Here is a 13,177-nt window from a genome sequence, read left to right as displayed (position 1 = left end):
TACGATTAATCTGCAGTCTCTAAATACTCAATACTAACAATATGCAGCAAGAGTGTTAGACAGTTCTTGTAAAAAACCCTTTAAGCAGTATTCAGAATATTCTCTCATAGTGTTCCTACTCTAAACTGTACTTTTCTTTAGGAACTCAGTTTTAACATTAAAGTAGTCCTTTAAAGATGTATTTCATTAAGAAAGGTGCTAAGTCTGAAATTACTTTTTACATCATCTTTAAGTAATAGAAGGTCATGGTATTGTTTACCAGTGCAGTAAGGAACAGAAGGCTACAAGATGCTTTCAGATCAATGGTCTTACAGTGGATGAATGATTTCTGAGCTATTCACTGCATTTGATAAAAGGTGTATTAACAGCCGTGACTGACCCAGTAATGGCTTGCTGTACAGCATAGAGACCTCTTAGTCCAAAGGATATTTGTAGGAAAAAGGACAAAATAATTCATAAAATAAATAGACTTGACATGTAAGAATCATTAATTATTCTATGTACTGCAAAGAATTTAAAAAGAAAGGTACAAATATTCTAATACTTTCTGCAACTGTTCAGCTTTGTTGAAATTACTTTCCTTATCATCTGCATACTAGGGCATTTTTCTCTATACTCAAATGTGAGGTCAGTGCACATATGATGATGCCTGAAATAGTCTATCTGCCTGTAGTATGACAAGCTTGCTAAGACAGGAGAAAGAAATTTTCCCCTCCAGTTGATGAATTGTGCTTCACAATTTTAGGGCTTGTACAGGGCAATTTTCCTTGACTCACTTTTGATATAGTACAGAATACAGTGATGTGTTAGGTTCACGAACAAATACTTAATCAGATAACCTGTCACTCTACAGAATCAATTTGCTTCACTTTATGTCTGCCAGCAACCAGACAGCAGAAAACTAATTATTTTAGAGTTTCATCAGGTCAGGATTCACATACCAGAGAATTGATTTTTTTTTCTTTATTTGTAGCTAAACTGGGAGCTGGCATCCAAAACTCCACAGGAAAAAGCATAAATGCATTTTTCAGCACAAGAACAATGTAGTTCTGTTGCAATTCTTCAGAGAGAATTGAATCTGCATTATGCTGACTTTTGGTGTCACATGCATTTTAAGACACTTTGGATCGTACTTGTATGTGCTGCAGTTAGAAAAAAATTCTACAGAGATTCCCCAGTATTTGGGCTGTTAGTAAGATGCTAAAGAAAGCATACATACAAATAGCTTTAAAGCATTACAGTAAGTAATTTCCACTTAGTCACAGCAGCAACAACACCCTATTTAGTCTGATCCTGCTAGCACTCATCAAGCCCACACTGTTCAAGTGAAATTATTCTTTCTCCCTTATTACAAACATAGGACTTGAAAGTTATAATCAAAACACTCAAAATGAACTCTTGATGAAAACAGTAATATCTTCAAATAGAACCTGATTTTTTTTAAACTTTTTTCTAGACTGACAGTTCAGTGTAGCAATTCAGATGCAACTCCCAACAGTAAAACATGCATTAATTTCTGTTGTGTAACTAGTGGATAGTCCCTATGGTGAAAACCATGACAGATAGTCTATATGTATGCCTATATGTATATACACATATAGCTTTTATTTTTTTTTCAGATAAGAACTTGATCAACTGTACCTTCCTTTCAGACTATGTAAGCAGACCGCCCCTTTACTAAACTACACAAAACCCTATTTGGAAACTGTGATACTCTTTGCTGTATAGTTGATACATTGAACTGTCCAAAAACTTCCAAACTTCCCCCTCCCCACCTGGTTTAGTCCTAAGTTTTACAGGATGGAATTATAAATTTAGATTTGTGGCATTCTACAAATTCACTAGTGGCCACGAGAAAAATAAAGAGGTGAGGTTTCACTGTTTTGTTTTGTAAATCACTCCATGATGAAATACATATTAGGTTACCGGGATACTTCATATTCTTGAAGTTTTTAAGATTTCAGGTCAGATGAGCCTGTTTTACAGCATACTTAAATTTAGGTAGTTAAATATGATAAATAAAATATGTAGGCAGCTTTAATAGCTTCTAATTCTGGTCTGACTTCTAACTGAGTTGGTCTGGCAAAGTTAATGTTGAGGGGAAACTTCAACCCACCACATTATCTCATGAAAATTCAGATGAATTTTCTGAAGATTGAACTAGATGTTAAGGAAGGGAAAAAGAAAATTATTGCTGCATGTTATAATCATAAAATGTAGCCAGTGGCTTCTGTAAAAACATAAAAATGGAGCCATGTAAGTGAATGCTCAATAATTCCAAGACAGTCCCACTGTCGCAAGTCCCACAGATCCATACCTGGGGAGAAATACATCGTTTCTGCTAGAGTGGAATACTGAAATTGGAGGTTTAAAATAGTATATGAATGCTAGGAGAAAAGACCAGCACTATAGAAGTAATTACAGGACTGGATTAACAGCTTTTTTTGGTCATCATGAAAATACCACCAAAGTAATACCTAGAACTTTCTCTGAAAATGAAAGTTGGATTAAAAGTGTCTTAATATGAGCTAAAAATACTGTATCAAAAAGAAAGAAAAAAAGACTGAATCTGTTATCCTGACCAATTCAAGAAGCTATCAGAAAATTTTGAGGTAGAGGATGTTATCCTAAAGGACTATATGTGCTTGATAGATTGTGTACTCTGATGAGTATGCATGTACATGGCATGAAATTTTGAAATTGTTTGTTAATCATATTTCTGTAGTAAAGATACGAATTAATCACACATTAGGATATGCTGAAAGATGCTCAGATCCTGGCTGAGGAAGCAAAACAGATCTTGTGACTACAGCTTTGAGCCTCCCTCTGCCTTCTGATCATAAATCTGTTGAGTGCTTCATCCTCAGGTGCAAGCTAAAGCAGACCAATACATACTCCAAATTGTACTGAAAGGCCTCTGGGGACCATCTCAGCTCTTGATAAAAAAGAAGAATGTTTGCAAAGATGTTCTGATCTCATTTTTTCCCCTGCCATGCTTGTCCCTTACAGGGAGCTGATGCTATCCAGCTAAAATGACTTTATTCTCATGTTGGGTAATGTGGTCTCAAAGCACCACCTTTTCAACTTGTAATTTTTTTTCCTTTATTTTTTCCAATAGTTGAGGGAAAACCCAAACACCCATTCCCTGCCCCAAATAACAACAGCAACAAAAAGCCCCCACAAATCCAAATAAACAAAAAAGCAACCAAACCCCAATGCTCACACTCCCAGAGAAAAAACAAAGAAAAAACCCAGGCACCTAACACCAAAACAATAGACACAAACCACCACACAAAAAGCCCCAAAACACTGAATTATTTCCTAAGGCACAAACTTAAAAAAAAAAAAAAAAATTAAAACCCATGCATCAGCAAACAGTTTTAAAACTACATTAGCTGATATTCTTGACCCTTACACCAGAGCAAATCAGTAATAGATTGTAAGAAGGATTAAATATCCACAGTATTGCAAAGATAGTCTAGCAAGAAAATCTGGTCTCGACATTATAGGGAAGAGAAAAAGCTGCACACCCTTCTCAAGATTAGTGCTCCCTTAGCAGAACTAATACAATACCTGAAAATCAAGGGGGCATTTTGAAATCTCTGTACTGTCCTTGAAGTCTATGTAAATGGTCTCAGGGCTTGTTTTTACTCAGGAGCAGTTCGATCAGCAGTGACTAAAACTCATCACATGTAAGAGATGCTCTTATGCTACAAAGACCTACTTCTGACATGCACTGTCTGTAAAGTCACTATCTGTTCTGCTCTTTATCATAAAGCGTGATTAAAACTGAGGTTGTTACTGAATTCCTTTTACTGCCACTACAGAGTAACATATAGCAAGGAAAAATAATCCACATTCAAGACTGACTGATGGTTTTCTCCTAGGAGAAAATAGGATGTCTTAATTAAGAATGCTGTTGATGTTACTGAAGAAAGAAAAGAACATGCTTTTAAAGGAACAGTAAGAATGACAGAGTCAAGACAGATGACTACATAATATAAAGACATTTTATTATGACATTAGTGGTGTAATTTATGCTCAGTCAGTAATTCACACCTCCCTCTCTTTAAATAGCTCAATTTTTTACTCAACCTGTACTTCCCCAGAAATCTTTTCATTATGATTTCCAGCAAAAGTTCAGCTCAGCAGAAACATCTGGGGTTTTTTCCCTCTGTTATCTGTACAATATTACCAATTATTCAATCACATGATTGCATTCAGAGGGTACTGGTCAATGACTTGATGTCCAGATGGATATTGGTGACAAGTGGTGTCTCTCAGGGGTCCTTATTGGGACCAGTACTGTCTAATATCTTCATCAATTTACATAAACAGTGAAATTGAGTGTAAGTTTGCAGATGACACCAAGCTGCTTGGTGCAGTTGTCACACCAGAGGGACAGAATGCCATCCAGAGCACTCAGCATCCACAAATTTGTTAGATTAGTAGGCTTCAATTCTATATTAGTATTCTTCAAAGCCCACTATCACTTGCCTCTCAATTATCAGAAGTTATTTTAACAGATCTGCTTATAAATGATAGAGGAAGAAACCACAAGGCAAGATGCTTCCAGTTGCCTTAATTGTAAAAGTATACCCTTCTCTGTAGAAACCTAGTGAAATGATAATAAATCCTGTTTTCTGCATGAAAAATTCCTGTGTTCCTTATGGCTGTAGGCAAGTAGAATCCAACAAATTATCTGAAGCAGTTGCTTCACCTGCAGGACACTGAGGCTTGTATTGTTTAGTACTTAGTGTTCTGTATTTTGACATGAATGAACATGTTCTTGAATTATCTTTAGAAAAAAACCTACACTTTTATATTCTACCTTATGTAGACTCTGGAGTATCATTAATTACTCTCCTTGTATTTATGATGTAATTAAGCTTAGTTACAGGCAAATAATTCCCCCACCCCCTCCCCCCCAAAAAAAAAGTAAAGGCAAAAAATCCCCCCAATCAACTAGCAAACTCAAATACCCTCCCCCCCAGTAAAACCTTAAATCCATATTTGTTTGGGTTTTTTTAAGGTAAAGAATATTTCTTTCCATTGCTGCATCACAGCTTTTATTTTTCAGAATTGTTCTTGAGTTATACTCTCATAAGGCTGTAAAGAATTCTCATTTTGACAGATTCCTGAAACTTTTATCAAAGTTTCCATTCGTCTGGATCCAACAGTTGCCTCTCTGCATAATTTTGCATAAGCAATGACTCTGCCTTTCTTTTTGAAATTAAAGAGAAATGGAGAGAAAAGCAGCTTTAGTAAGGGAGCAGATAGCAGTGGCCTTGCAGTAGTTTGAGCCATCAGGATTGTTCGAGGGGTGGGGTTCAAAGCAAGGGAATGAAAAAAATAACCTGTGTTCCTAAACTCTGTCATGCTAATAGCATAAAGGCTGGAATGAAGGTGCACAACAATGTGCACAATATCCACTAGAGACATAGAAAGGTTGACCCACCAAACTCTCATATCTCACAGACAAATAAACAGATATACAGCTGCCTGGGAAGATACATTCCTGTATTATGTGGAGAGTAGGACAATCCACCAGAGATCCAGTAGGAAAAGAACTCAACCAATATGTGTACATGCTGAAAACACACACCTCTGCCTGATTCTAGCAGAACTGCATATTTAGTACTTTTTCTTGCATCCTTACTGAAACAGCCTTGACTTTGGGGACATGAAGTAGAAATTCAGTACATGAACAAATTTGGTCCTTCTAATAACATTTAAGAGGATGGTAAGTATGCAAAGACTATTAGCTATCAGCTGGAAGTAAAAATTAATATACTGCTCTGGATTGTGAGATGAAATTTAGTGGAAAACAGGAGAATAGCTACATTACTAGAACTAACAAACTAGGCAATGCTGTATTGACAGTGATATATTAGTCTCTGTGTATAGTCTTTGGAACATTAAACTTTACAGACATTAAAAAACTGTTTATGTAATTGACATTACACATTAAATTCTCTACTCCCCTGCCTCCAATAACTAAGACCCAACAACACCCTGAGATACAAGATGATGAAGTTAAAGGCACACAAGTTATTCAGCACAAGAAAAATCCCTATAACATTGAGTATTTTGTGTGCTGCTGAAGATATTCTGCATAACACTCATTGTTTGAATTTGTCAGAACATGCTACTGAAGGAAAGAAGTAATCATCTACATGCAGCACCATCTGTGTACCATTAGCTAATTTCAGAATAGATTAGGCCATGTGGTGAAACTATCAGTCTCTGACATCACTGCCATCAGGCAAGCAGTAAATTACCACACAGCAAGTTTCTGGAAGAAGTAAACCAGTACTACTCTAGATTCATCTGGCCTCCATGTACTTTTTAAAAATCCTGTAAGGATGAATTCTACAGTGTCTCATCTTCAACAAAATGAAGAGGGAAAATAAAAAGATGAAGATAACATTGATACTGGCATGGAAAGAACAGGAAAGGTGGAGCTTTTGCCTTTTAACAGAGGGTTTTCTCTCATTTTATGCAGCCAATTGAAGATCGTTGCAGGGAATGAAGAGCTGCAATCTGTGCCATGGACTTGGGATGTGCTGGTGCATGAGGTGGGTTCACAGCACTATGTTAAGATAAAGGGAGGGGTAAGGCACCAAAAAAGGCAGTTGAGGTATTTCTATATAGATAAAGCAAGGTATTAAGTGTTTTGAGGGAAAGAATCTCCCCTCTCTTCAAACAGCAATACATTCTGGGGCAAGATGGAAAAGGAGTCACAGCTAAGGCTGCAGCTAGCTGAGGGATCCTAGAATTTAGGATTAGTTTATGTATGCAGAAGTAGTGCAGAAAGTGTGATTAAAATAGAGCTACAACATTCTTTGGGATGTCAAGGTTTTGCAGCTGAGTAAGTTAAATGAAAATTGCATCACTCTCTTCAACAGCATGGGAATTATATTAAGCAAATACCATTAGTACCTTTCACAGGAAAATAAACCTGAAGGATAGGAATCTAAGTGGGAAGACCTTATAGTGTCTAGAGTCTGCTACATAGCCTTTAAGAAATACAAATGAGAAGATGGAAGATAAAGTAGACAATCTGATCTCAGTATCTTGTCTTTGTAACAAAGCACAACTACAGCAAACAGTGCTTATATGGTGCAGCAGCAGTAGGAGGATAACATCCCTTTTAAATAATTAACTAATGTAACTGACATATTTTACCCAAGGCTTTCCTTATTTCCTTTCCAAACAGAATAATGAAAAAGTATCCAAAAAAGGAAGATGATAGGTTCCTCAAAGGAAGGAATCCTTAGAACTGGATGTAAACAACTCCATCTGGAGAAAACTAAACAAAACGTACATGTTTCTACCACATTCACTCTCAGCAAAACTACAACAGAACTACAGCTTCAACTGGCATTAATTTTGTATGCAAAGAGCTAAAACATTTTGTCATTCAGCTGACCTGTGCAACTGAATCCTTGTATTAATTTCTGTAAAAAAGGAGGACTTAAAGTAAAAGGAGAAGATATACACAATGAAACTCAAACTTGCTATCTTTCTTTGAAAAAAATTTCTTATAAGAAGAAAACTTAATCAAAACACTATTACACTGATTTGCACAGTAAATTACAAAATTCAGTCATATTGGTACTCACCCACTAAATGCCTGGACTGCAGAAAGTTTGGAAGCATCCAAGGAACTTCCACTTACTATCCGAGCCTTTAATAAAGACCAAAGAAAAATTACAGTTACTCAGTTGTTCTTCATAAGTCTTTGGACAGAATTTAACTGCATCAAACATGTAACACCTAATATGAAAATGTTTAGCAGGGTCAGCTCCAGGCCAAAGCTAGAGTAACTATTGCTTTGGATTACATTTTGGTAGCATTCAGGATTTGGTGAAATACACTGGAAGAACCCATGGGAAGGTAAGATACTGCTTCCCAAATATTGTTGTCCTTTAAGTCCTACAGTGTAGATGACAATTAGAGGCAAAAATCCAGATATCGTGTTTGACAGTAGCAGACCCCTATGTTGGCAATTATGATAAGCACAACAAGTGAGGGTTATCCTGTTTATAAATGCAACACATTTGCAATACACTCAAAGGAGAACAAAAGAGTGGAAAGTTGGGAAAAACATGCAGATTTAACAACTAAAATGAAGGAACCAAACAGGTCAAATAAGTCACAAACATACATCAACAAAATACATGATCCCTATAGTAAATACGTGATTTTAAACCTTTTCATCCACAGAACCGCTATCTGAAAGAGAATTGGGAAGAAGGGGAATATAGGTTAGACAAACAGTCTCTGAGAAAATGTCTCATGCTATAAAAAACTGACACTGAGCAGAATCCAAGTAATACCTGTGCTTAGCTGTATCATCGTGGCAAAAGTACTGTCACTACATTTTGAACAAGCATAAAGATATTTTCTTTGGACAAGAACCACTGCCACTTATGCCAGACTGTGTGGATACCATGTAATTTAAACACTGTATCTCATTCCCATGTGGTTTTATTTTATTTTTTATTTCTTTTTTGATAATAATGAAGGTATTCAATATAGTTGCACTGTTAAAATAAAGGGGGGGTGGGTGGGAAAAAAAGCTCTGTTTTCAAGGAAAATGAAAGGAAGTCTTCTGAACTCAAACTATCCTTTTTTATCCCAACAATTCATATAAGGACAGAAATTACCTCCAAAATGGCAACAGCATTGTAAGTATATACATATATATACACTTATATATACTTTGCTGATAGGAAAAAATCTACCCTTATTTTATTGTCTTGTCCATTTAAAAACTTGTTCAGAATTGGCTTTATCTACTATTCCACAGTACAGTGCATACATGAAACTACATTGTTTTAATTGTCACCTTACTGATCTTTCCACTTTTCCTCACTATAGAGTACACATCCTACAGGCCTTGTAAATCATTCGGGTATCTTTCAGATGCTTGGAGATCCCACATAACATACACCACAAAATTGTCATTTACACCTTATGTTCACTTTTAAGCAAGTTTATCTAAGAAAATATCCCATTCACATGTTGTTCATATCATATATCTGAAACATATATTGGCAAATGTGAAAGTGCACTCAATAAAGCAGCAACAATCCAGGGAACTAAAAGGATCTGTTGTGTCACTCATTTTAGAGGCTACTTAGGTGGTCAAAGAAAAGCACATGCACAAGAATGGGCAAAGTGGAAAATGGAGATAAATTGTTCTAAATGTGTTTTATCACTCAGAACTTCTTTTGTATTATTCAAAAGGGTTAAAAAGGATTGAGCTACTAAGTATTAGATAATGTCAAAACACCAAACCTGAGTCCACAGAAAATCCGGCTACACAACATCCTTTCTCTTGCGAGACCACAAAATCTGACTACAGATCTCAGTTTTTCCTTTACAGCTATTGGGAACAATCCTTAAAGTGTATACATAAAATAATGAAATATAGTTTATATCCCCAAGGCACTTATGATTTATTAAATGAAAACTATTGCAAATAGCAAATACTACAATTTACCAAAAATTGAGTAAGCATATCTGTGCACCAAGAGCATCTGCTTGCTGTGAATCGATACTTTTCATAGTTCTCCTGCTGAATGGACATAGTAGCAACTGTTATTTTTGTGCCTTAGAAAAACCCATCGAAGTGTTTTTTCTACTGGGACATGAACTATTCTGATATTGTCTTCAAAACTTTGCCTGCCCTTTAGAAATACTAGAATATTACAATTTTCTTTTGCCTCAGAAATTAGTTCTTGACTAAATTAAATGATGACATTTTAGTTGTCAAATTACTCTCACTTGTCTGAGTGGATTTACAAAAATTACTTTAGTCTTTACATTTTATTGTCTTCAAAAAAATAAAATTATTTGCCTGACATCAGATATACTGTCCTCTCTTTCTCCACAAGCATATACATAAGACTCGGACATCCATTTGATCCTACCTTCCCTCTACAAAATTATTACAGCACTTTCATAGGCAGGGTAAGAGCAGAGGCAGGAGTAACTTTATGACTGCAAGCAGGTCTGGTCATGGAAATAAAATGGGACGTGCCCTTATGAGTGCTAAGCGAAATAAGAGGAATAGTTAAAACCGAAGTGCTTAGAGCAGCACCTGGACAAGCGAATGAGAAGAAAAGCAAGAAAGGATATAGCAACAGGACCCTAAGTAGGAGATACTGAGTTGTCAAACTGCTATAAAAAAAGGCAGTCTAAAAATGAAAAGAAGGTTGTGGACTGAGGGAAGTTTTATGTAGGACACCACTTGCAAGGTAAGAAGCTTCACCTGCACCTTCTTTCTAGAATATCTGATTCATATCTCAGTATTATTTATGTGGAATACATTTTTTTCAATAGTTTGCAAGTACTTTGCTACCAGCTGCCTGAATCACATGAATTACATGTTTCAGTTGTTTAGAAAGTTGTATATCTTTAAAAAATTTAAAAATTGTTGAGATTTGTTTTCCACATTAAATGGAATTTTGTATTTCAGAGTATGAGAGATGGATATATGAAAGTTTCTTTATCTTTCTTGGATTTTAACCAGCTTCATCTAATTTCGCTACACTTCCTTTGCTGGAACCTAATTTTGCCTAAATTTAGGAAGGAGAGTGACAATCGAAAATTAAGAAGGGAAAAAAGGTATTATGTTTTTGGTTTAACTTGGTTTTCTTCATAGTTGCTACTTAAATGTAATTTTAAACACACCAGTCTAATGGCCTCTTTTCTCAACAGAAATTGTGTAAACCAGACAACTGATGCAAATTTCCCAAACTCAGATTTTGAAAGCATCTCTTTTTTGCTGCTGCTGTTGTTGTTGTCATAAGAAATGACTGCATCTTCAAAGACAAAATTAGTTGGAAAACTTCATTGTTTATTGCTTCTCCTGTGGAGGAAGTCTCTGTGCGTATGAGAGCACCAAACAAGGAAATGTACAGTCACCAAGCAATTCACTTCAGTAGTCATTAGTCTACTAGAATAGACAGCAACATTCCTTGATGTAGATGAGAAATGAACTGTGATTATGTAACAGACCATTGAATGTGCTTTCATATCAGGGACACAAGGCTGGAGATCTCAGATTATACTGCTGAATGACAGTGATTTACTTGAAAAAGCTTATCTTCATTAAATTAATTTCTGTCACCCACAGATTCTATGGCCAACAACTAACCTAAAACAATTAAGAATATACTAAGAACAGTGTAAACATCAGTCCACTTAAATCAATGAGATACATCCTATTTTATCTTAATTAGTTTATTTCTCCTTGAATGTTTATCTTATGTGAAATTCACCCTATTACAAAATATAATATAGACTTCATATTAAGCATTTACACTATATGCCATTTTAGATAACCAGAGTGTGTTTTACTAGGGCTAGAGGAAAAGTTTATGGGGTGATACTGCTCCATAATGGTTGCTATTTAAGCTCAGTGCACTCCATATTATATACCTGTGTAAAGGAATGAAGAAGAGTAGGATGGTCATCTAGCTATGTACTAAGGAAAATTTTATTTACAAATATGATATATGTCTCTTTTTGAGACAGTCTGATAATTTCAAACTTCATTAAATATAATTTTAGGTAACTGGTAAAAGAGGAAAGAACTATTTTAACATAGTTAAAGATATTGTGGTGGTACAATGTTTCTGTTGTTCATTTAAAGGTACATTACAATGAATACAAAGAAAAAGAAGGAGTAGCATATCATTAATTGCAGCAAGGAAAGCATGACGATCAGCTATGTGAAAGACTAAAAGCTTGTCTCTCCTGGTGTGATTCCACAAAGATAAAATCACTTGCTGCTTGCCCAGACAATAGCTGATATGTGTTGGGCAGAGCCACTGGTACGACTCTTGGAAGGTGCAAAGATAACATTGCTCACTGGACCACAGCTGGCCTGACAACAATGGACCAAGGCCACCTTTGGGAATATGCATAAAACAAGATAATCTCCACTCATCAAGTACCCTGGAAAGGGAGGATGGCGAGACAATGGATTCATCACCTGGCCCCTGAATTCCTGAGGGACAATATTTGGACACATACCTAAGGACTAAAAAACTGTATAAAAGACTTGAGCAACTACTGGCTCAGCAGAAGAAAAACGGAGAACCGAAAACACAGATGAAGGAAAACAGGACAATGCCACTGAGAAAGAAAGCACGAGAGATGGAAAAGCCCGGGACAATGCTGCTTCGAAGAAAAGAGGCCATGGAGCCTGGAAGAAGCAGACTGAACCCGCTCTCCGTGTCCTAAGTTCCACCTGCTGCACCTCATGGAGATGAAGAGGCTGCCCAGAGGACTGCTTCTCTTCTCCAGCCAAACCCTCAGCACCCTTTCTCTACAGACCCAACATCTCTTGCAGCACCTTTCCTCCACAGACTCAAACTGTCGGGGGGGGGGGGGGGGGGTGAGGGGTGGGGGAGGGGTGTGGTAATATAATTCCTCTCTCTCTATTTTCTGTCTCTCCCCTTCTGATCTATCCACTTGATTTATGTAATAAATAGTCTAGCTGTTGATATTTTGGCTTCGTTTGTGCCTCTAATTTCACAACACAGGAATATTCAAAAGAACTGAGTGTCTTTCCCTCTGCGGACCGAGACAAGCTATCATATCACAGTTCTCAAAAAAAAAATAAATTAAAATCTCATTTTCTATGCAGAATTTTTAAGATTCAATGATGGAACAAAATATTTTTAGGAAGGACAGGAAAATCTTAAGGAATCTATATCAAACCATATTTTAAAGTCTCCATGTTTAGCAAAAAAAGTTCCCTCCAGGTCCATACCATTCTTCACCGCTAATCTCTGATCCTCCTCCTTCACTGTGAGTCCATAAGCCTCCCATAAACAGATATAAACTTTTAGGTAAACATGAAATTAAAAGGATTCATTACTTAAAATTAATCTTAAGGTTCCATTTATACAAAGTTCCAGATATTGAAAAGGCAGTATAACATTCAGCATACCTGCTAGACCCTGGCTTTTGTTGAAAATGGTTCACAACTATCCACTGAGGTAAGTTAGCCCCAGATGAAGGGGGTGGAGTAAGAGAGGCTTACTTGGCATTTTTTCACCCCCCTCAAATAAACTCCAAAGCTATTTTCTGTTTGCATAACAGCTAAAAGTTTTTGAGAAGGCTAATTAAAATTTCCAGAAACTGTTTATTAATG

The 13,177-nt window shown here is 36.3% G+C and overlaps 1 protein-coding gene across 1 annotated transcript in view; it reads right to left on the bottom strand.

Moving 5' to 3' along the window:
• Nucleotides 1-13,177, bottom strand: part of UNC13C (unc-13 homolog C) — a 137,562-nt gene that overhangs the window by 113,885 nt on the left and 10,500 nt on the right. The window contains exons 2-3 of the mRNA XM_009906444.2: nt 8,216-8,238; nt 7,626-7,690 (exon numbers count right to left, since the gene is read on the bottom strand). Coding sequence (XP_009904746.2) covers nt 7,626-7,690; nt 8,216-8,238 — 88 coding nt within the window. The remainder of the gene's footprint in view (nt 1-7,625; nt 7,691-8,215; nt 8,239-13,177) is intronic.

The sequence above is a fragment of the Dryobates pubescens genome, chromosome 17 (genome assembly GCF_014839835.1).
Source record: "Dryobates pubescens isolate bDryPub1 chromosome 17, bDryPub1.pri, whole genome shotgun sequence".
Taxonomy (NCBI): Eukaryota; Metazoa; Chordata; class Aves; order Piciformes; family Picidae; genus Dryobates; species Dryobates pubescens.
Note: the sequence above shows the minus strand (reverse complement) of the source record. Positions and strands in the feature narration are given on the sequence as shown.